Below are 25,472 nucleotides of genomic sequence, written 5' to 3' on the forward strand. Positions count from 1 at the left end.
TTTCTTTCTTTCTTTCTTTCTTTCTTTCTTTCTTTCTTTCTTTCTTTTTCTTTCTTTCTTTCCCCAGTGTGCTCTTCCTCACAGGTTTCCACTCTGCTGGGTATGAATAACAACATTTATTCAGGCCTGCCACCCTGACCCAGCCATGGTCACTCCCTCTAAGGGTACTGTCTTTCTCAGCCTTGTGCATAGTGGTTCACATTTCTTCCCCTTTTCCTGCTCCTCTCCATGATGATGGTTAGTTTGATGGGGGAAGAAGAAGGTTGAGAAGGGGCTTAGGTCCTAAGACAACTCCTTATACTGTCCTCTGATTCTTCCAGTGTCTACAGCATATACCTCATTCTACTTGGCTACTACCTTGTGGGATCTATAGCTAATACTCTTGGCTAAAGAACGGGCAGTTGGTCCTCTTCATGCCACTGAGGGATCTACAAGGCCTGGTGATTCTGCCCGAAGTCTGGGCCCCCACCTTGGCCCTCACTAACTGGGCCTTTGCATCTTTGCCCTCAACTCTAGGGCCACATTGTTCTTGATGGACAGAAAGTTTGCCAGCTACCCTCTCTATCCCTCCTCAGGGCCTGGGAACTTCTTGGTATCCTCTGTGGCCCACAACAGCCAAAGAAACCTATGAGGCCAAATTCAGTCCCTCCTCTGTCCAACCACACACCACAACCACTTTTGTTCTGGTTTGGCTTCCCCTATACTGGGAAAGTCTGGAAGTTGCTCTCCCAGAGTTCCAGATGGCAAGGAAAGAAACATCTGTCTCTGACCTCAACCTACTTACCATGCTGGCCTCATTCCAAAGTGTGGCCTGAAAGACTACTACAAACACTCATCTCCAGGCCTCCCCCCCAACCACCACCACCCCATCCCTCTCACAACTGCTCTGCTCCAGCAGGAGAGGCAGTCTTCTCACATTACTTACATCACAAGCCATGCTACCCCCACTACTTTGAGATTCATGGGTGACCAATCGCTGCTTTATTCCACCATCTCTGGTCAGTAAGCCTCACAGTTCAGCCTTGAGGCTGCAGAGCCAAAAAAAACAATTTTAAAAGAGAAAATTAAAAAGAATTTAGGATTTGCCAAGCATCATCCCCTATTATATTTAGTTGTGTTTACATGTTGTTAATTGATAAATCTGTATATAGTTTTGCCTCGAATACTAGTTTCTTTTTGTCAAAGTTCCAAGTTCCAGAAACCAAACATACCTGAGCCAAGTGAAATCAACCAGTGATCCAGTAACTCTGAAATAACTATGGGATAACTATGAAGTACCCATTATGAGCCCACTTACCACTATGCATATTGTCAAAATACTAATGCAATAAAAAGAAAGATGACTTCCAGATATAGAAACCAGAAAAACAGTTAATGGTGACTCACTAATGAAAATAAAGAATATAAGAAGAGCCTCCTTGACAAGGACAGGGCAAGAATTATGTGCATGATTTTAGACGAGCAAGTTCAAATTACCATAGGGAAATCAAAGTCCACCTTGAGATTTCTTAGAAGTACTTGAAGATTATTAAGCTGGGAAGTAACAGCATAAGTTTGCATTTTTCAAAAAGTTTCACTTCTAGATATCTATACTTCTAAAACAAGAACCCAGAAGATTCTGGTAAGGGAACGTCAACCAACCACTCTTTTGAGACTTCTGGTTCTGAAGAGTAGGCTTAATCTTAAGAGTGGATGAGAAAAGAAGGGATAGACTGAGAAGTGGAGAGGGTAGAGGACAGACCCCTGAGGAATATCAGCATTGTATAATAGACAAGGGAGAAGAGCTGGCAAAAGGGAAGAAGAAGATGCGGAAGTGTTGTACCACAAAAGTCAAAGGAATAGGGAGCGTTAAAGCATAAGAATGGCCAGTCCAGGTAGATGCCCCCATGGGACAAAGATCAGGGCCAAGAAGTGTCCACCAAATTTAGCAATAAGGAGGTCTTCCTTGGAGTAAGGAAGGCCAAGGGCAAACTGCAATAGGTTGGAGCATAACCATGTAGTAAGAGAAGAAAGTTGATACAGACTGCAAAAATAGTGTGGCTAACAAAGGCAAGCGCAACAAGAGAAACCCAGAATGGAGAAATCAAGGAGCTGGCTGTTCATTGAAGCAAAAAAGGGGGATATTGAGGGGATGAGGATGAGGTACCCGAAGTCTTGGAAATCACGATCAGACAGTGGGATACTGACATTTGCAAAGATGGAGCCATTACAGGGTTAGAATGACACTAGGACAGTGGGCTAAGATGGGATTAAGATAAATATTCATAGAACTGATGGAATCAAGAAAGAGTGAGGTGGGGTGGTACTTCAGAGAACACTGAAATCGGTAAAGGAAAGGCTGGAGTTTGAACGGGGAGAGAGAGAGAAGACAGTGTCCAAAGTCTTGGGCCAATGCAGACAGTCAACAGTGCCGGTAAAGAGAAGGGTCGAAGGTGGCATAGCCAGATCTTGTCAACTTCAAAAGAACAAGGGATCGTTTTGAGTCTTTCCTTAAGCGAAGCGCTGTAATGCAATCAAGGGGCCCTAAGTACTTCCATGTGACTGTAAACAGATATGAGCCACAAGAATTCTTATTACTGTAAAGGGATCGCCAGACTTAGATCACTCCCACTGAACTTCACACACAGCCCCAGAACCACTCCATAGAGAAACTGTTCCTCTTTCTTTATAAAAGAGCTTGTTTGAAAGTGCTGTAATGAAGATGGCCTGGAACCAACAGTGAAGAGAGCTAGAATCTGATGCTGCCCCACCCCTGACTGTGTGACCTTGGGAGTGTCACCTCCCCTTCCTGGACAGCATTTTCCTCATCTATATTTCTTTATTCATCTATTAATGCATAATTCCCACTCTCTGTTGAAACCTAACAGCGGTGGGCACCATCCTAGACGTTGAGAACATAGCGGCAAGCAGGACACACCCCAAACCAAGGGGCTGCCATTTGACAATTCTAATTCCCTCCAGCGGGTGGGTGTGTGTGTTTTAATTGAAAGCACTACAATTTCAGTGTAGCGGCGGAAGACCCGTGGATCTTTCCAGATTCAGTCGGAAACAGATACATACGGAATGAGATGGCAGCTCCTACTTGGGATCCCTGGACACTGAGGGAGTCCATGAAATTTCTAATAATAAACTTCCAGAAAACTGCTTCCATCACTTTAAGAGATCCAGATGGAAATTATGCCCAACACATTTACATCATTTCAGTAAAAATAAGTGTTTCTGCCTGATGGTCGCACATTCTAATGTACACATGTGCGTGGCTCTGCCTTAGAAACGGGAGAAACTATTATTACTGTGCAGTAAATATAATTCAGAGCCACAAAGTTCCCAAGCAAATTGAAACCAAAGGGAAATTTAAAAAAAAAAAATTTTTTTTTTTTTAAAGCTCCTGAGTGGAGAAAACTTTGAGAGACCTCAGCAGAGTGGAAAAATTTGGCATCAGAATTTGAAGACATGTTTGTTCAAATCCCACTTCTGCCGCTTTGTCCGCGTAGCTTTGGGCTGTATTTCTCTGCGCCTCATCTGTAAAGCTAACCCAGAAGCCTACCTTTTATGGAGTTGAGAGGGTTTAGTGAGAAACTTTATAGTTTCATGTTGTTTAACATGACACAATTAAAACAATAACAGCAACAGACCTGATGTGTGGTGGGAAGAGCCGGAGACAGGGAGGCAGGCACGCCAAGTTCAAATGCCAGTTTCTCAGCAACTGCAGATGGGTGATGCTGGGCAAATGATGTAATCTCAGTGCAGTTCCGTTTCCTCAACTGTACAATGGATTATTTTGAGGATTAAATGAGACTTTATATATGTGTGTACATATATATGTGTGTGTATATACGTTAGCTACAATATATGTCTATTAGCTTGACACATTATAAAAGTTTGATAAATGTTTATCCTTTCTTTTCTTTGAAAGTCATTACATATTAAATAAAAATGTTATTCTTTTCACTTCTCTAGTCTAGCATGCTTCACTTCCCTTAGATATAACTGAAGTATAAACTTCATTCAAAAAATATCAGAGGGCGCCTGGGTGGCTCAGTTGGTTAAGCGACTGCCTTCGGCTCAGGTCATGATCCAGGAGTCCCTGGATAGAGTCCCACATCAGGCTCCCTGCTCGGCAGAGAGTCTGCTTCTCCCTCTGACCCTCCCCCCTCTCATGTGCTCTCTCTCTCTCTCTCATTCTCTCTGTCTCAAATAAATAAATAAATAAATAAATTTAAAAAAAAAAATATCAGATACATAATAGATGTTAAGGGCAAAGAGGAGTTAAAAGCACTACAAAAATGTAATGTATATTATATTTTGCATGTCACTAACATGTAATATATAATTAATATAATGTTGTTACATTCTACTGCTCGCATTCCTTTGCTACATTACATTTAGTCTGAACCATGGGGATAAAATAAATGGAACTTCTACAGAGCAATTCAGTATTCAACCAGCCAGCTAAGAAATACCCCTTCTCCCCTCTTCCACCCGGGGGGCGGGAAAGGAGCACTCAGTCAGTCTCCAAGGACAGAGGTGATTTTCAATGTCCATTCACATCTAATTATCAAGTCAAGTATCGCAAAGTCTAACCAATGAGCATTAAGTCTAACTAGCATAAAACATCATCTTATCTTGCCTGATTCCAAGTCCTTCTTTCTGATAAGTACCCTGGCAGGGTCCAGAGAGGCCACCTAAGTCTTCAGCGTTGCTCCATTATGCTTGACAGATTCCTACTATATCTGGGTGCAGCCCACTTGTCATTAGCTAAGACTCGCAAGAAGTGTTTTGGGCATAGATTTCATCATTGGCATAAGAGATGAGTGTTGCTGCCCACATTCGAATCACCGCATTACTTGGCAGTTCTGCACTGTCTGCAGGTTGACAACAAACTCAGGTACCAATGAAATTAGCCCTATTAGAGATCTCAGACTCTCCACATGAAAAGGAAAGGAAGGCAAGAAAGTCTGTGGAGAATAAATAACTTTTACTCTAAGGAGGACCATTAGTGGAAAGGTAAGGTGGTGCTGGAAAAACTAGCTGTCTGTTATCTCCCAACCCCACCCTCTGTTTATCAGACTGCGTATGTGCTAATGCTTGAAAATTGCCTCTTGTAATTAATAAGTATTGATGAAGGCCCCTTAAGTCCTGTGTCCACAGACATTTTTTCAAAAACTTAATGAAATACTGCTTCTCAAGCTGGTCATTCTAAATCCCGACCCTGGCCACGCATTTGAATGACCCAGCAAGCTTTAAAAAAATATGGATGCAGGGTCCCATCCCAGATCAATTAAATTAGAATCCAGTGGGGGAGGGCAGGCATCAATGGCTTTGCACAGGTTCCAGGTCATTCTATCGTACAACCAGTGTTTTAAGAGCAGCCGTGACACCCACATTTTCTGGCACTTCCAAAACACCTTACCCTTTCCACCAGTCCCAAAGAAAGTGAAAATATGCAGGGGAGGGGGCCCTTTAGAATGGACTGGAGCAAATTGCTCCATCTCAGGATCTATCTTGCTGACAGGTGCATTTCTGAGATAAGGAGAACGTATCCTCCTGTGGGATACTGTACACGCCTTAGGGAGTTTACCCAGATTCTTCAGAATGATCCACCGAGTCTATAAGGAAAGCCAGCTTTGTAACTGCATTTTGCACTTCGCGGCACCCCTGTGGCAATAACCCACTCGGCTCAGTCTCAGATTGCTGTATTGGTCCCTGCCTCCTTTCCAGTCACCACAGTTCTTTGACTAATTTCTTTTACTAATTTATGCTTCTCTGAGAACCATCCCCAGACCCATTTTTCCCCAAATTGCACACTCTCTCATCCTTCCACCCAGAGTCTCCCCAGATGAGAAACACTGGAGTTGTCTTTTTTGGTTTTTTTTGTTTGTTTGTTTTCAACGCTCCTGCTAATCTTAGTCAATTCAGCACTCACGGGCTGGGTGCCCGAATATGCTCGTCAATATGAGAAAACAGTAGGCCAAGAATTACGACATGACTCTCCTTTGATTGGACTTTGCCTCCCAGGAAGCCCAGTTTGACAAAAATCCTGACCGAAAACAAGCAATAATAGTCCCCCCAGTGCTCCGGCCCCTTGCAGATAAACGCCTTGCGGGACCTATCTGGCCATACCCTGCAGAGCCGTCTTAGCCGGAGCAGATGTCTGCGGGCCAGAGGTTTGCCTTGGCTCTATGCATCTTAGAAATCCATGTCCTGACCGCTGTGCCCACTCCTAGGTGAGTCGCTTTTCTGTTTGTCTCTGGAATTTCACTGCCGGCTTTGATATTTCAAGGTCTACTTCTTAGCAGGAAAGCAGGTAAAAAAAAAAAAATGTCAACCCACATTGAGATAGATAGCCTCAAAGTTTGAAAAAAGGTGAGGAAAAGTGCAGGGGTGTGTCTCTGAGAGTTCTCTAAGGAAACCTGTGGCCGTTTCCAGCAATTTCTTCTAAACAAGGCATTCAAATGTTAAGGCCGAGATAGTCTTTCAATACTTGGAATTATGAAACAAAGCTGGTTTTCACCAGGGTATGATTGATAAACCTGAGTATATCATTATCTCACATCTGAAAAGTTTAAGAGAAAGAAAATTAGTCTCTCCCTCATTCTGCCTCCATTGTCTACCACTCTTAACAATTGGCTACCTCACCTTTGTGCCCCCATGTCGGGCAAAGGTTAGGCATTTTGCTTCTCCTCCTTGACATCCCAAGTTGTGTCCAGAGGCACACATTTTGACCTCAGGCTTAGAGCTGTAGTTCTTTCTTTCAAGAAAAAGCACCATCCTGTGGACCTGTCAGCCATGCTTCCCGCTAAGACTGACTTCCTCTCCTTTTGTTCTGATCCTGATTGGGAACAGGAAGCTCATACCGTCGAGCCAGGAAATAAATCACGCAGGTACCGTGTGCTTACTGAACACCTATGCTGTACCCAGAATTGCTGGAGAACACGTACACCATCCAATACAGAATGATCCAATTTGGGGACAGCATTGAACTATTTTGGGTTTTGACAGTATAGCTGGAGGACAGTATCTGCCCAGACATGCACCCTCTGCCCAGACATCATTGCAACCTGCAGCCATTTCCACTTTGGTCATCGGACTCTTGGTTTAACCAAATTCTGTTTTGGAATCTGATGGCCGCGGCAAGCAATCTTCCTTAGCCTCTCAGCTGCAGCGGGGGCCGCCGCACCTCCTGGGCCCCACTGGGCAGGTGGTTCGCTCACAGGGCTGTGCCGTCCAGGAGCGGCTCATGGAGCTGCTGCACAGACCAGCACGGGTTTGGCTGAAGGCTGCACCAGGCTTTCCTTCAGGCCCTCACTTCCTCTACCCCCGTGAGCTAAAAAGCCTTGTTCCATTCAGAAAACATTTTCACTTACCAGGCATCGGGCACAAAGGAGATTTGGGAAGACAGTTACTGAAAGTTGCTTTAGCCTTCTGGTACTTACCCTGACCCTTTCTTAAGCTAAAAAAATAATTTAAACAACCCGCATTCCTGGATTGAGACTCCCGCTGATCAAAAATGAGAGGCTGCGGGGAAGGCTGCAACCACTTTGAAGTTTGTGCCCCCGGGTCCCGGCCGCACTCAGCTGTTTCAGGGAGGATCACAAAGCCCCCTTGGTTGGCCCCCCAGCTCTAAGTAGCTGCATTGCTGAGCCGGCTTTGGGTTGGAGCACTCTCACCACCAAGGCCCTTAAGAGTTTGTTAGGGTTACCCCACTGGAACACTCCGTGCTCTGCCCCTTGATAGAGGGTTGAGATCAAAACAGAGTGTTCAGATCCATCATGAAGCGAGACACACAGTTCGACCAGAGACCTGGAGTTTGCAAGTGATTTTTTTAAATACAGATTTGATCAGAATGGCACACTCCTCTGGAGCGAGGCTTCCCAAACTCAGCTCCAGGCGCCATTACCAACGAACAAACCACGTACGTTTGGGCAGGTTACTCAACCTTTCTGTTCCTCGGTTCCCTCATCTGTAGGGTGGCGGTTGCACTCATTTCCTCGTACCACAAACCAGGTGGCTTCAAACAACAGAAATCTATTATCTCAGGATTCTGGAGGCTGGAAGTCTGAAATCAAGGTGTCCACAGGGCTGTGCTCCCTCTGAGACCCTGGGTAGGATTCTTCCTAGTTTCTGCTGGCGGCCAGCAATCTTTGGCATCCTTGGCTCATAGCTACCTCATTCCAGTGCCTGGCTCTGGCACCACAGGGCTATCTTCAATCATCTTTCCTCTGTGCATGTTTGTCAGGTTCTAAATTTTCTCTTTTTATAAGGACATCAATCATATTGGATTAGGGCCCACCCTAATGAACTCACTTGAACTTGATTTCCTCTGCAAAGACCCTCTTTCCAAATAAGGTCACATTCTGAGGTACAGGGGTTAGAACTTCAACTTTCTGGGCAAGGGGAGTGGGGTGGGGGGACACAATTCACCCCATAGCAGTGACAACAATAGCACCTATCTAATCAGGGTCTCTGTGACAGTTAAATTATTATATATATGTTGTATTTACAACATCTGTGCCTGGCACAAAACTCAGTATGCGTGAAATATTCTTTAAAATAATAAGTTGCTATTACTTTGATAAGCTTTCTGGTTGAGGAAAGGAAGGGATAGAATTACAGCTAGCCTTCAGGGGGTATCACCGGGCTGCACATACTTAACCTGAAGCCACAGTGACCACGAGCTATTGCTACTGGTGAATTGTTGGGGATAGATCAATAGTGATTTGTTTGCAAACATAAGAGTGCCCATGAGAACGGGTCATAAACCGGGCATCATCTCTTAGGTCTCTCAGAGTAGAACAGAAATGTTAAAACCAGTGTGCTAGTAAAGTCATAGCTCTTAACACAGGCCCTGGAAGTGGGTGGCCTGAGTTTGATTCCAGGGTCCATAGTTTATTAGCTTTGTGACCCTAGGCAAGGTCCTTGATTTCTCTAAATCTGTTCCTCACCTGCAAACTGAGAATAAAACCGTGACTTGCTATGTGAAATTCCTGATAGTTCATGCCATGTCCTTAGCACAGTGAAGGGGCAGCTTTGAGGGCTCCATGGGCACAACTATCATTATTTTCTCTTTTTAATTTGTAAATAGCAACATATTGAACCCATGGTTCAAAGATCAAAAAATATAACAAAGTATACATTGAGAAGTCTTGATTTCCCCACCCATAACTTTTCATGAGATTTACGTTTTTACATATAAAGTACTTAGAATCCTGCCCCTCTTGCCCCACCGTACTCCCATAGGCAGCCACCTTCATTAGCTTTCTGTGCATCCTTCCAGAATGTTTTAGTGCAGATTAAAGCATAGAGTCATATGTAATCTTATACTTCCCCTTTCTTTTACATACTATCTTGTACTTTGTTTTTTCCTTTTTTCTTTACAATATATCCTGGAAACCTTGCCATATCAATTTAGAAGGAACTTCCTAATTCTCCTCACAACTGATTAATTTCCCATTGTGTGGCTAGGCAGTCCAGTTAATCTATCTTTGTTAATGAATGCTTAGGTTGTTTCCAATCTTTTGTACGATAAACAATGTTGCAATGGATATTTTTAGTCCTATATCATTTTGCAAGTAGATAGTTCTACCTGAGGACTAATTCCCAGAAGTGATGTAAAGGAGTCAAAAGGAAATCACCTTTGTCACTTTGCTAAAATGGCCCCGTGGCCCCGGGAGGTTTGTACTACTTTTGCACTTTGCCCAGCAGAGTGTGAGAGTGCTTATTTAACCCCCTGCCTTGCCAACAGCTCTGGGCCAATTTTTTGGTATTTGCCAGTCTCATAGGTAAAAAGATGGTATCTTCAAATAGTTTTTATTTCCCTCTCTCTCTTTTTATTATTTTTTAATTGAAGTATAATTGATATACAACATTCTGTTAGTTTCAGGTGTACATCATGATGATTCAATGTTTTTATACATTATGAAATGATTCGCACAATAACGTTGCATATCTTTTCATCTGTTTAAAGGCCCCTGTGTATGTTTTCCTTTGTGACTGTCCAGTCCTTTACTCTTTTTCCCATTGAGCTTCTTGTCTTTCTCTTATGGATTTCTATGACCACTTTATAAACTAGTCCTTCGTCTCTGGTATGAATTACAAACATCTCCCCCAATCTGTTGTTCATCTTTTGACTGTATAGGTGGTGTGGTTTTGGTGTAGTTATAATTTTCATATTTATCTTATTCTTCATTTTTCAAATAGTTAAGAAGGAGCACTAAACTGGGAGTTAGAAGTCCCAAGAGTGGTTAGGTAGGTGGCCATTGGAGAGAAACTGCCTGGGTTTGAATCCCAACCTGGCCACCAAGTGCCCTCTGCCGTGTAACCTGAGGAAAATTACTCACTATCTCTGTGGCTCAGTTCATTATCTTTAAAGTGTGATAATACTAGTCATAGATATCTCATAGAGCTGATGTAAAAATTAAGTAAGGTAATAAGAATAAAGTCTTCGAAGAATTCCTGATGTAGACTAAACACTTCCAAATGTTAGCAATTATCATTCCATTTATTTGAGTTAAATTTATCTCAGCAATCTGGGAAAGTACCCAAACATCTGTTAATGGAAAAGCTAGGCTTAATTATTAAATTGAATATACCCAAAATGTCAGTTTTCCCTCCTTCTTTGGTGGTATACACCTGTGTTTTTAATATTCATATTCAATACAAGTTAACAGATATTTATTCGTCAACTACTGTTGGACATGGATAGTCATTTGTTTATTCATCCAGGTAGTACAGCAAATATTTATGGAGTTTGCAACACGGGCCAGACATTGCATCAACTGCAGTTTAATACTGAACATGTTACAAGGGTCTCTGCCCTCACTGGGCTTACAGTCTACTAAGGAATATAGACAAATACACAGCGACTGAAACTCAGCCAGTGTCTCCGAGTGAAGCCCGTGATGCTAAGGGAGATATGTTCCTGTGACCTTCACCGTTCCACTCGTGCACTGGCTTCCTCTGCAAGGACTTTGCTCCTGTAACTCTGCCCCTCCTTCCTGCATCATCAATAGCTCCCTTTGTATCGAATCATTCCCATCAGCCTACAGACATGTTGTAACATTTCCGTTAAATGGTGACTCATCCTCAGCCTTACTCCAGACACATACTCACATCCAGCTTCATGGAACAACATAGCACTTACATTCTGACAACTCTCAATTTTATGTCTATGGTGCACCCCACTTCCCTGAACACAATGTCTAATTACTTAAGTCAGCAGGGATCCCAAAACTAACATGTCGAAAACATACTGTCTTGGGATTGATTTCTCTACCGACCTCACCCAACCTACACCATCACTCACAGAGTTACTCAGGTAATAACTGGGGAATCACACGTGACTTCTCTATTTGCATCCTTCCCACGGGCAATCTAACAGCACGTCTGGTGGTATTATCTTTAAAATATATCCCAAATCTGCCCACTGCCTGCTATCTCCACTGTAACTATTCTAGCTTAAATCGCTATCATTTCTGGCCTGTATCCATCCTGCCCACACCCCACTAATCAGTTTTCCATCTAACAACGAGAGACATTTTGAAATCTTTTGAAAACATAACTCTGGTGTTACTCCTGTTCTCATACTCCTCTAAGAATTTCCATCAAGCTCAGAAGCAAATCCAAACTCCTCACCACGGCCTACAAAGAAGGAGCTGCACCCTACCTGTTTATCCAGGCATGTCTGCCACCCTCTTTTTGCTCACACTGCTCTGTCACCGTACTTCTGTGCCTCCGACGTGCTGTCTCAGGGCCTTTACGTTTGCTTTCCCCTAGCATGGAACACTCGTTTTCCAGATACTCACATAACTTCTCTCTGAATTCATCCAAGTATCTAACCAAGTATCACCTTCTGTTCTGGTCACTTTTGCTATGTAGCAAACCATCCCAAGACAGCACCTTAAAACGATAGCAGTTATTTTACTGATTCATGAGTCCAAGGGTTGACTGGGCTCAGTGAAGGGGTTCCCATGGGTCTCCCACATGGATGTAGTCAGATGGTGGCTGGGCCTGGGATTCTTATCATGGCTTCTTCACTCGTGTCCGTCATTTGCGCTGGGAAGACCCAAACTGCTAGGGGCTGGAACAATTGATTTTCCTTGAGAATCTGTCTCTCTATCTCTCTCTTTCTCTTTGTCCTCCATGTGGTAGGCTCAGGGCAGTCAGTTTTATGCATAGTGGGAAAAAGCTCGCAGAGCACATGTCTTGAGATAAGCCAGCAGAACTGGCATGGCCTTCTCGAACCTTCGCCTTTAAGTGATCCAGGCTCACTTCTACAGCATTCTGCTCACCAAGGTGTTAATAAAGATACTAACGGCTTCAAGAGGAGGGCACATAGACTCCATCTTTGATGGGAAGAATGACCAAAAAAATTGTGAACACACTTTCCCATCACCACACGTCCTCTCAGAGGGTTCTTTGACTACCCCACATAAGAAAGCCCCTTCCCCTACCCCAGCCCTAGAGCCCTCTCTATCCTCTTACCCTGCCTTATTTTCCTTTATAGTTCATATGTCTTCACTGATATTGCATGTTATAGTTGCTGGATACTTGTTTATTACGTATCTCACCCACTAGAATGTAGGCTCCATGGTGGTAAGGACACTGTTTTGTAGCCCCAGCCACTAGAACCATTCCTGACACAGAGCAGGCCTTCCATAAAGGTCGTTGAATATTGCCTCATTGGGAGCACATGAAAGAAGCTCCTAAATAATACTTGGGAAATCAGGAAAAGTCCTGAAAAAAATGTGTTGGACACTGCTGTTATATTATCTTTTCGTCTTGATGAATTACATGAACTAAGCAAACTGTCAGATCTGTGGCTTAAGAATGCAGTCCTAATTAGCTTATATTTCTCCACTCAAAGGAGCCACATTGTCTTATTTATTGACAAAAGATTCCTTCCTACGGCAGGTGTTTTTTCGCCTGGGTCTGCCACAATGTGTCCTGGAGTGTGAGCTGCTCCTGAGGTTTCCTTTTACTGAAGCTAGAAACTTGTCATGGCCGGGAGATGGAAGCAGGCGTACATCAAGGGCCCTTCATTTAATGCATTCCTGGCCCAGAGTTAGACCTCCTGTCGTGTTGATATACATCACTTTGATCTGGGAAGTGACTTTCAAGCTGAGATTGAAACACTTAGAGATACATTTTACTTGATAAACACATTTCATCTAGGAATCCAGAAAGTGCTTTACAAATACTTCTCCACTCAGCCTAATAACTCAGCAGGGTGAAAGGCAGGTGGTAAGCATGGTGCATACTCGGTCTTAGAGCCCCAAAACATTATCTGCCTAGTGAGTCAGAGGAGCTCAGGAGGGAGCAGTGGGCTCAGAAGGAGCTATCCAAGATCACTTATCTTCTTTCTTAATATTTATGTAGTACATTCATTTCAGTTACACATTCCTTTTGCATAATCTACTATTTCCTCCTGATAATCCCCCAGAGTCCTGCTTATTTTGCCTCCAAGTAACCAGGTATCTGGTGCAATGAAGAGAAAACAGCCAGATGCTCACACTTTTCAGTTTATTTTTGCCTAATTTGACATCATTTAGTTTTAAGCTTAAAATAGATCCAGGCAAGAACCAAGTTGTCCAACTGATGTGCTTTACCTAGAATGGCTCTATTAAGAAAGAAGGAAAGAAAGAAAGGAGGGAGGGAGGGAGGAAGGAAGAAAGGAAAGGAAGAGAGAAAGCAAGGAAGAAAGAAAGAGAAAATTTTTGTTAGCTTACTGTATTTCAAAATGTCTAAAAAGTCATAAGACTATTATATCCAAAAAGTATTGACTATGACCTTTTAGGTCATTTCAAAGAGGATTTGACTGGTGATGGGAAGGGGAGGCAGCATAGGGAACAGGGCAAAATTGCTGTGAACTAGGAATGGAGAGAAGTAGATTCTGAATCCAGTTTTGCCACTAACTGTCCAACTTTGGATAAGTAGTGTAGTTCTGGTTTTAGTTTCTCATCTGTAAAAGAGAACTAATAATGCCTACAAAATGAAGGCTCAGTGGTAGAATAAAAGATTAATGAGAAAATGAGATTTGAAAATTACCTAGTAAAACTAGTAGACAAATAGAAGAAACTGCCTAATTAAAAAAAATTTATTGAATGTTGTGAGCTGAATTGTGTCCCCTCCCCCCATGCATATGTTGAAGTCCCAACCCCCAAGATCTCAGAATATGACTGTATTTGGAGGTAGGGTCTTTAAAGAGGCAATTAAGTTAATATGGGGTCATTATGGTAGGCTCTGACCCAATACGACTTATAAGAAGAGTCAATTTGTACAGAGCTGTAGAGAGGAAAGACCATCTGAAGATGGCCATCTACAAGCCAAGGAGAGAAGCCTCACAAGAAACCAACCCTGCAGACACCTTGATCTCAGACTTCTAGCCTTCAGAACTATGAGAAGATAAATTTCTGTTGTTTCAGCCACATGGTCTGTGGGATCTGGTTATGACAGAACTAGTAAGCCAACAAATACACTGTGCCTGATATCTAGAGGGCTGTAAGTCTCACTCCCAGGGCAAAGGATGTGATAGAGGACTTTCCTAGAGGGCCATTCAGGGGATGGGGGTCATTCCAGGGATGAATCCAAATTGTGGTCTAGGAGGGCAATAAAAGATCAAAGGCAGAGCTCTCTACTAAGTCCAGAGTGTAGGTCAAATCTGTAAAAAAGAAAAGGAGTCCTTTAGTTAGAAGCTGAGAAAGAAGAGAATCAGTGTGTACATAATTAATGCGGTGCTATTATTTATGTAAAGGATGTTAGAGAACAGTCTATGGGCGATGCCAGTATCTTTGGAGCAGGATCCCCGTCCTTGTGTGTGAAACAAAGGAACAGCCTTTCTCATCAGACCGCATCACTGGCTGGGTTCTAGGCTTGCCCAGCAAAGCACTCCTCACTCTGGAGTGTTTACAGTGGCTTTTACCTTCCATCATGATCCTTCATTCCGTACTGCACCCTCTGAACCAGTTATTCATTGAAGCTGTTCTCAGTGGCAGGTGGGAAGGATAAAAGTATCATGTCACTGATCTATAGGGTGAATTTTTTAGAACCAAGGGAGTAGTCTCTTTGGGGGAGATGCTAAAACAAAATGCTAACCTGACCATCTAAGTAAGTGATAAATACAAAAAAGATAGACTGGAGCAGATAATCTAGCTGAAGGCAACAGGACTAATACAGAGAAACGAAGATATTTAAAAGATCCATAGAGACATTAATAAATAGAGCGTAGAGTAATTCCTGAAAATAGTGATAAACCAGCTCAGTGATATTTTCAAGTTAGTGGTAGCTTCAAGTTTGGGCTATATTGATATAATGAGCACACCCAACCTATTTGAATTGTACCCTTTCAGATTTCATGAATATGCTCCTGATGCAGTGTTTCTCAACAGGGCATGAACATGAAAATCACCTGGGGTACTTTTTAAAATCATTTGGTGCCTGGAGCCCATCCTTAGAAAGCCTGATTTAATTGTTTTAGGGTGACAATCACAATTTTACAAATTCCTATTTTTAATATCTGAGGATTATGACTTGCAGTGTATGGAGCCCCACTGCTATAGATCATAAAGGTGCATCTGCCATTGCCTCTTGATGAGGCCCAACAGTTCCAGAGGAGATCTTAATTTTATGGAAAAGTTCTAGCAGAAAATTTCTCAGCCCTGTAGTTTCAGATTCACGCTAATACTCAGGCTTCCAGGAAAGCAGGCTCACCAAAGAGTTTTGGCAGCCTGTTTAATATAAGTTTAACCTGTCCTTTTAAAAGATGGACACTTATCAGACCCCCTGATTTTCTGGATGGTGTAGGATGTCTCCAGTCTTAAAGTCTGCCTTACTGACAGACAAGTCGTGCACAAGTAGAATGTGGGTGGTTCGCTAGAAGATTGTAACCTAGAGAAATATAGACCTAGATCTGCCCAAGAAAACATGATCAAGAACTTCCTGCCCCTTCTTGCACTTAGTTATTCATTTGTTGTCAGAAAACATTTACTGAGCACCTACTATGTTCCAAGAACTTGATATGCAAGCTGCACAGGGTTAGAAGTGTCCCAGCTCACTGATGTTGTTATTCAGAATATAAGCTCTTTTAGTTTGGGGATCATAGTTTTTGCTTTATTTTGTTTTGTTGTTTTGCACACCATTATATCCCACATGCCTAGCAAATAGAGACAATTAATAAATATTTGATGAATGAATAAATGAATGGAGGCATGAGTAGGTGAATTAATTAAATGAAATATATGATTGCCAAGGTGATTATGACCTAAGGAAGAACAAGATTCTATAAGAATATGTACAGAGAAAAATAAATTACACAAGGAGTTTAGGGAATGTTCAAGGGGGAAAAAAAGCCATTATGCCCAAGACAAGATCACTGTAGTACATTGGAAATAGAAGGCTGAAAAGCCTGAAGACATGAGAAAAAGTAGCTTATCTTGGAAACTTCAATTCAATGTGGTCAAAGCTTCGATGGAGAAAGTGAGGTTGAAGAATTAGGAAGGAGATAGGCCATGCAGAGCTCTCTAGACCATGTTCAATTTCTCATTGCACCTGGGACAAATTACCACAAATCAGTGACTTAAAACAATATAAATGTACTATCTTACAGTTCTACAGGTCAGAAGTCTGAGGTGGGTCTCACTGGACCAAAACCAAAGTGCCCCCTGGGCTACATTCCTTTCCAGAAGCTCTAGGGGAGAATCCATTTTCTTGGCTCTTGCTGCTTGGGAGGCTGCCTGCCTTCCTTGGTTCATGGCTTCCTTCCACCTTCACAACAAGCAATAGCCAGTGGGGTCCCTTCTACTGCTTTGAATTTCTCCTACCTCTTCTGTCTTCACATCTCCCGGAACCACTCTTCTGCTTTTGGGAGCTCACATGTTTGGAATGAGTCTACCCAGATTACACAGAATAATCTTTCTTAGTCACATCTGCAAAGCCCCTTCTGCCACGTAAGGTAGAACACGAACAGATTCGAGGGATTAGGGTGTGGACATCTTGGGGAGTCAGGATTCCACCTGCCACACCATGTGAGAAGATTCAGACTTTATCCTAAGAGTGATAGGAAGCTCACAGAAACGTTTTCAGGAGGGGAATGGTACTATCAAATCTGCATTTTTAAAAAGATCCTGTATATGATTTGTGGAAACTGGATTAGCAAGAAATTATTGTCATCCAGGAGGGATGTAATTTTAGTGTAGAACAGAGAAGTGTCTGGCAGAGATGAAGGACGGATGAATTTGAGAATCATTTATGAGACTAAACAACAGATTTTAAGGGTTGATTAGCTACAGGCGATGAGTGTGAGGGATGCAGGATAAGACAGGCAGCACCCAAGCCTCTGGCCAGGCCAACTGCATAAATGAAAGTGCTGTTCACCCAGACAGTAAGTACAGGGAGAGGTGCAGCTTTGAGAGGAGAGGAAAAATAATGAATTTGTTTGGGAAACACATTGAGTTCAATGGACCGCAATGAAATTCAAGTGCAGATGTCCAGTTGGGAGTTATATTCAAGAGCTTAAAATTCAGGAGCGATGTCTGGACTGCAGACTTATCTCTGAGTGTCATTAGCATATGCATGGAAACCAAAGCCCTGGGAAAGTATAGAGAGGAAAAAGAAAAAATTCAAGGAGAGGGCCTTGAGGAAAAACAGCATTCCAGAGACTATCTAAGGAGGAGGAGCCTACATGGGCCGGTAGGAGAACCGAAAGAAGAGAAAGAAGAAATGGTAGGAGTTTATTGTCATTCAGTCCGAGGGAAGAGAGTGTTTTAAACAGCAGGAATGGCCAATTGCATTGACCCCTGTGAGGAAGTCAAGAGAAGCACTGAAAGGACCAAGTGAGCCACAAGGCAGTCATCATTGACTTTGGCCAGAGCAGTGTCCCTGGGGCAGGAGGGCTGAGCACTGATTGGGGAGTGAGGAACAAAGGGTGCAAACTACTCTTCCAAGAAAGTTGGATAAAGGATGAGAGAATTTAAGAGATACCTAAAGGGGCATGGCAGGTTGAAGGAGGAAGAAACTGGTAGCGAGGAAGACTTTTAATGGATAACATATTCAACTGGTCAAGGTCTCAGAGAAGAGCTGGGATCTAGAGCCTTCATGGAGGCATTGGCCTTACCAAGCCAGCCCTTTGGAGTAAGAGGCTGTACTCTAGCAAGGACAGGCGCCAACTCAAGGAAGTTGGGGCAGAGCATTTATAGGATTCTTGTTCAGTGGCTTTTGCTTTTAGTTTTGTTCTGGTGTTTTTCTTTCATTGAAGGAGATAATCATCCAAGGAGGTGTTGCAACCAGAAGAGATCCGAATGGTGAACTGAGAAAGAAAGAGAAGTTCAAAGTCAGGAAAGCATAGCTGAGTTTTGGGTCTGGGGGTGAGAGGGAAGGCTATAAGGGCCAAAGTATAGGTGTGAAAATGCAGAACAGTGAGGGGTCAGTCCTGAAGCAGAGTGTAAAGTGGTAAGTCTTGAAGTTTAGGACGTGCACAGTGCAAGGGTAGGAAAGCTGGGCTTCCCAGGTGCTGCCTACAGGAGCGGCTGGGCTGGCTGGCTTACATTTGCAAGAGAACCAGGCAACTGGAGACTTTTTCAGACTCTGGGGGACACAAAGTGAAACAAGGTCTCTAGCCTCACTGAGTTCAGAAGGTAGTGGGAAATCTAAGACTAATCAATGTAAAACAGGCAGCAGGATGACTTGCCCGGTTTTTCTTATCACCATTACTATCTTGTGGTTAGGTTGAAAGTTAAGTCACAAAGCAGTACAAGAATTCAACAAGAAGGCCAGATGAAAACAGAGCAGCATACAGTCAAATGTCAAATGAGAGATCTAGTAAAAGGATTAGTCCTTTGATTTGCGGGGCACCTGGGTGGTTCAGTCGGTTAAGCGTCTGCTCAGGTCATGATCCCAGTGTCCTGGGATCGAGCCCCGAATCCGTCTCCTGCTCAGCAGGGAGCCTGCTTCTCCCTCTCTCCCCTTCTCGTGCTCTATCTCTCACTCTCTCTCTCTCAAATAAATAAAATCTTTTTAAAAAAAAGGATAAGTCCTTTGATTTGGAAGGCAGAAAAGTGTAAATAAATCAGACTGGCCTGGGAAGACTTCTTGGACACAAACACTTGTCATGCCATGAAGTTGATGTGTTCTGTTATCTTAGTCATGGCCCACAGATAATACAAGAGAACAAGAAGCCATTTCCCATCGACTGCAGAATGAGCTCCTGGAGCGAATGGTCAGAATGTGACCCTTGCCTCAAACAAATGGTAAGTGTTCATTGTCATTCCCCTCCCGTGACCCCAAATGGAAACTGTGTTCCCAGCATCTCCAGGAGAAGGACTAGGAGGCAGGAACCCACCTCCCAGCTGAGTTCCAAACTAAGAAGGAAAGATGAATATCTACGTGAACGAAGCTTGATTTGCCTGGAAATCTCAACGTGGCACACAATAGTAAATGCGTGCCACGAGGACCCAGATTCTGTAGGAGATGGCCAACCCTAGCATGCAAGGTGTTACTTTAACATTAGTGACTGCTTTTAGGGCTTCCATCTTTTTTTATTTTATTTTATTTTATTATGTTATGTTAATCACCATACATTACATCATTAGTTTTTGATGTAGTGTTCCATGGTTCGTTGTTTGCGTATAACACCCAATGCTAGGGCTTCCATCTTAAAACAATCGACTCAACTGGGTCTGGAGGACTGCAGGGTTGTGGATGCAGTTTTAGATCATTATCCCTTTTGGCCATAGAAATTCTAATATTTCCAGCTGGTTTTATGCAGTTCCGCTCAAGGAGCATTGAGATTTTCGGACAATACAACGGGCAGAAGTGCGTAGACGCTGTGGGAGACAGACGACAGTGTGAGCCCACTGAGGCCTGTGCAGACATGGAGGAGGATTGTGGCAATGAATTTAAATGTGGTACAGGTAATCCCTGCGTCCCCCTTGCTCACCACAGAGTGAAAAGAACGAAGCCTGCTTTTACACGCTCGTGTTTCCAAGTGCGAAAGGGGCCGGTCAGAGGGCTGTCTGTAAATGCTGAACAGCACAGCCCACTGTGGGGCAGGGTGCAGCCTCAGAGACACTGATTCCTGGTTTCCACAAGTTAGTTAACAAACAAGGCATCTTTAGATTTACCCTAAAAAAAAAAAAAAAAAAGAATTCAGAAATAACTGTGAAGGGTGCTTCCGAGGATTCAAGTGTGTGCCTGTTCCCTGCCCTCTATCGTTAAAGTCCATTTGCTAACTCCAGGAAGAGAAAGGAAATCTGACATTAGACACACAGTGTCTTTCTTGATTTTGATTGCAGGCAGGTGCATCAAGAGGCAGCTTCTGTGTAACGGTGACAATGACTGTGGGGACTTTTCAGATGAGGATGATTGTGAAGGTGATCCTCGTCCCCCCTGCCGTGAGAGGGCCGTGGAAGAATCCGAGCTGGCTCGGACAGCAGGCTATGGGTCTGTATTTGGCTTAAACGGGTGAAAGGGGCACCTCCGTCTTGCCTGCTGCTCTAGGGTGGTGGAGGGTCTGTGTGGGCTGGGGGGAGGCGTGGGGAGCAGTTCCCGGGTCTGCCTTCTGCTTGAAACATGCTTGAGCTTAAAAGAAGGTAAGTGTGACATGAGTATCTCGAGATCATTTGGACAAAGCGCCTGGCCTTAGGAGGGTGATTTTCTCCGAGTCCATCAGGAGATGACGCACCTCAGTTATGAACCTCGGGAAGGCCACAACAATGTTCGAGTGACATGCTACCACGTGACATTGAGTTGCCAGGGGTAGGTCTAGCCTTTCAAACATTTGAATTGTCAGTCAGGCTGTCTTCCCTGGGAACTTGTCCTGGATCTATGCCTGGTTATCAGTTCTCAGGAGGGTACAGCATTGTAGAGTTGACCCGATAGGAAAGGGCAGAAAAAGCAGTTCTGATGTGGATGGTGTTGGTGTTGAGACTCTGGTTCTCATTACAAAGTGAAGTTTCACCCACTTTCTGTACAAAACATAGGGGCTCTGGCCAGCTAAGCTCGGATGAGAGGTCTTGGACAGTTTAGAACTCAGAGTGTCACAGAATAAAGACTGTCACCCAGAGATCTGCACTCTAGGAATTAGGAAAATGACGTAGCCCTGAGGTGCTGTTCTGTTCTGTTCCACACGGTTGGAGAAGATTCCAGGGATATCCATGACATAGTTTCCATTTGTTGTTCTGAGCTGTTTTCAGCAAAGGTACTTTGGGTAGATTTGTTGGCAAACTGTACTCAACAGAGACACAGCTTTTCCCAAGTCCACTGGTCTATTGACAGAGATGGCACGTGGCTCTGTTTCACTGCCTGTTGTGCGATGTGTCTTATCAATCTCATGATCTCAGTGCCTGATTCATCATAGGGGCTCCATAAACCCTGGGTGGGGGGAGTAGACAAATAGGTGAATCAGTCAATCAGTTCATGAGTTAAGGAAAATAAGTGCTTCTAAAATACTGTCAGTTGGCATCAGGTAAGATTGAAACTGGGTCCCTAGAAATAAATTCAGGTTCAGGACTTAAGTCCTGGGAATGGGGATAAGGAGAGGAAAGAAAATGGGGATGGTGGTAAAAGCAGGGCTAATAGAGGAACTAAGGTACTTGTTCTCAACCAGGGGTGATTTTTTTCCCCAGAGGACATTTAGCAATGTCTGGAAACTATTCTAGGGGGTCTCAACTGTGGGGGATGGGATGGAGGACTCAGGGGGTGAGGGACCACTGCTGATTTCCATCCAGGGTAGAGGCCCTGGATGGTGCCAAACATCGTACAGCGCACAGAGCAGCCAGACCCACAGCGTCAGTGGTGCTCAGGCTGAGAAACACTACACCAGGATAGGGGGCAGTTCCTAAGGTAAGGCCTCTGGATCAAGGTTGGCCATAAACGGAGATGTCTTCTCTCTCTAAGCCAGATGGAACTTGTATTTGTTGAATCTCAATAAGGAAAAAAGTCCAGGGTACCAAGAGTCAGGCACCAGATAAAACATTTCATACACCCTGGGGCACCTGAGTGGCTCAGTCGTTGAGTGTCTGCCTTCGGCTCAGGTCACGGTCCCAGCGTCCTGGGATCGGGTCCCGCGTGGGGCTCCCTGCTCGGCAGGGGGCCTGCTTCTCCCTCTCCCACTCCCCCTGCTTGTGTTCCTGCTCTCGCTGTCTCTCTCCCTGTCAAATAAATAAATAAAATCTTTCAAAAAAAAAAAAAAACATGTCATACACCTTTTATTCACTTTATAAAATCTTGTCCTAGCAACATTCAAGTATTGCCCACGAACTAAGGGTCTTTGGCCCTTAGCCTAAAGGTAGGGGTCTTGAATCCAGTGTACAGTCTTTGTCTCCAAACACAGGAGGTTCTTTTAATAATTGTCAGTAAATGGTAAGGGGGTTGTCAGAAACCTTACAACCAGATCACTGCATGCTCCAATGAGTTCTGACTCTTCCTGCTGCTTTTCTCAGGGAGACACTGTGAATCTGTGGCGAAAGTCCATTATGACTTTGTTTTTGCTTTATTTGGGATCCAAGAAACAGTTTTCTCCTTAATCTAAACCGATGGGCCTGAAGCAGGGCATTGCATATATTATGTATTTTCGCTCAAGGCAAATTTGCACCTTGTGAATGGATACAGAAATTTTAGCCCGCTCAGCTGAAAAATAATCATTCATAATCTATTAGTTTTCTTTGTTCAGAGAAAAAAATTTATTATATAACATTTGCTAGAAAGTTTCATAATGAGGCATCCCAGAGAGCTGGCTAAATATATCATGTTTTGCCACGGTAAGGGCTGGTGACAGGGAATAACACAGGGCTGAGTCTTCAGGACCAAGCAAGAGGGTGGGATCCCAATTATGGGGAAGGTTGGCTGAAGAGGTAAAAAATGAGGTAGGTCCTCATAGAATAAATCTACCAGCATTTTTTTTAAACGCCCATTACCATGAACAATTACCTATAACTAGTCTTCCCAAAGCCTATTATTCTCCAACAGCTTTCATTTGCATAATACTTTGAACTTTCTTCTCTACATTTTTTTCTCTGTAGAGTTTTCATAATAATCCTGAGGTTGTCAGGGGAGGTATTACCTTCACTTTACAGAAAAAAGAAAAATGAGTGAAGCAAGTAAGACCATTTTATCTCTTTAGATTCTAGCAGAACTCTTTAGTTTCCAGTGGAACTAAACACAAGTTTCTCTGACTTTTATAAAACTCTATTTTTTTCGCCATGCCACCTTACCTTGGCCTCTCCCCACATGCTCATCTCCACCCACATCATTTCCCCCATGACTGCAAAGCCCGTAAATCAACACCCTACCTTCAAAGCAAAACTAACCAATGAAACTCCTTAAGTTGCTATTGATCATCCGAATTTTTGAATTAAGAGTATGGAAGAGTAGAAATCAGTAATTAATATTTAAGAAGTGTTCTCAAAATGGCATGCTTTATTATATTGGTGATATTCTTCAGTCCCATGAACATTACGTATTTATTTACCATGCATCACCATTATTCTTCTAAGGGGTTCTGAGATAAATTGAATAGAGGTAATAGGAGGAAACACCCTTGTCATAGCAACAGACTTATAAACTGCTTCTACACAATCCAATCTAGAAAATCTCAACAAGTCTTATCAGCAGTCATATACAATCAGACTCCTTCATACATGAAAGTACAAGTACCCACAGTCATTAATTTATACCTGTTTTTTTCATTTGAAGGACTCCCCCTTAAATTCTTAATGCCAGCAGAATTCCCTTGTATCACAAATGTTTCCATCTCTTGCCTCGTAGGCATTTGAGATTCTCCAGAAGTGTTTAGGGAAATCCCCTAACTTGCACTCATTGAAAAAATATAAATCCAAACCAGCTGTAAATGATGTACAGTACACAATGAATTACTTTTTTATGTGAGCTAAGCATAGCACCCCTTCTGTGAAGGGAGCTTTCTTTTCTGGTCACCTGGTAAATGGGAACTGCCTATGGTTCTAGATGCTGGCATGAAAACAGGCATCTCTAGGTGCTGCCAAAATACACATGATTTTTTTATTTCCCAGGCGATGACATTCCATCCATGAGAAGTTTTCATGTTTCTTGGCCGAAAAAAAAATTGGCTCATTCTAGACTAGACTGGCTGTCTCTGTAGTAGTGGAACCAAGTCAAAAGTTTTGAAACATTTCTTCCTTAGTTGTGCTTTAGACTGTGGAGCAGTTCCATTGTAACTTTCCAGATGGATCCAGCCAACTAGTCAGTTTGCTGTTCTGTAAAACAAAACCTTCAAAGTGGGGTATGCATACTGTGGGGTGCAAAAAGACTTTCTAAGGGGGAGACAGGTAAGTTTTAAGGTAATAGTTTCCTCAACTATTAGTGGCTTAACTAATCTATTGAACCAACAGTAAATCTTCGATTCCATACATACGTATTTTTCATAAACTTGAGAAGCTTAACAACCCCGTGGCATCCAAGTTGTGAAGCCTATTCTCCCCTCTCCAGTCCCCTTTTGTAATCACCTAACTTTCACCTTCCCAAAAGAAGGGTACGCCCCTCACCCACCTCAATTTTACTCTGTGGTGGGAAAACCAAGAAACATTTCCAAATATTGGTGCTCAGCTGTACTCCAGTGCTTTGTAAGTCAACCCATCTCCAATTCTCTTTGAAAGATATTGTAATCAATTATCAGATAATGGGCTATACAAATAATTTTTAATGAAAGACTAATCTGTGATCTTTCTTTTTGGCACAAAACTCAGAAGATCAAAGAATCAAGTGACATTGCCATGACAAAATTCCTTCTATTCTTTTCCACTTATGTACATGAGCAAAGTTTCTCAGCATTTGTGTCTATAAAAATGGAAAGTAAGAATACAGTCGATCCTGAATCTTGTCTTTTTCTAGCAATAAGTAGTATTCATCTATGAAGGCAGGGACTAATCACTTAATTAAAAAAGATGCCCCATTCATTTCACTGAGACACCTTTCCAAAAAAAAAAAAAATGTTAACTATTTAAAACATTTTAATATATATACTGCTAATAGTTATAACTCAATCCAGAGGCGTTTTTAATTATTTAGACCTGGTGATTAAAGGATACTTAATATTTTTAAAATTTTTAATTAATACCTTTTTGGTACAAAAAAGTATAAAAAAGTGATCCATTAAAACTTCCGAGCTAAAATAACATTACAAGAGGTTAAACTTCTGTGGTAGAAATGGAATAGAAGTATGAATTCAAGAATCAAAAGGGGGTAGGGACATATGGGAAATCTCTGTCTCTTTCGCTCATTTTGCAAGGAACCTAAAACTGCTCTAAAAAATAAAGTGTCTTTAAAAAGAAAAGAATAAAAAAGAATATCATAAAATGTCTAGTTGCTAAAGAAAGATAAACATTGCAGTGATTTGATACCCACCATCACTATGGCATTTATATTTCACTGGATTTATTTTAAAAAGAGGCAAAATAACTGTACTTTTAAGATGTAAATATTTATAGCATGCTGAGAAATTATAT

General features: G+C 42.7%; 1 protein-coding gene across 2 annotated transcripts in view; it reads left to right on the plus strand.

The window, feature by feature from the left end:
• The first annotated feature begins 6,055 nt into the window (after positions 1 to 6,055).
• Positions 6,056 to 25,472, plus strand: part of C9 (complement C9) — a 53,434-nt gene continuing 34,017 nt past the window's right edge. Inside the window, exons 1-4 of one of the 2 annotated variants that reach the window (XM_025866655.2) lie at positions 6,056 to 6,227; positions 19,136 to 19,241; positions 19,760 to 19,904; positions 20,286 to 20,433. In XM_025866655.2, the coding sequence (XP_025722440.1) occupies positions 6,151 to 6,227; positions 19,136 to 19,241; positions 19,760 to 19,904; positions 20,286 to 20,433 (476 nt within the window). In that variant the 5' untranslated portion in view covers positions 6,056 to 6,150. Of the gene's footprint in view, positions 6,228 to 19,129; positions 19,242 to 19,745; positions 19,905 to 20,285; positions 20,434 to 25,472 lie in introns of those variants that run through there. The other variant, XM_073890964.1, reaches the window with a different exon arrangement.

This window comes from Callorhinus ursinus, unplaced genomic scaffold, assembly GCF_003265705.2.
Source record: "Callorhinus ursinus isolate GAN/ISIS: 27379988/994484 unplaced genomic scaffold, GSC_fseal_2.0 scaffold3, whole genome shotgun sequence".
NCBI lineage: Eukaryota > Metazoa > Chordata > Mammalia > Carnivora > Otariidae > Callorhinus > Callorhinus ursinus.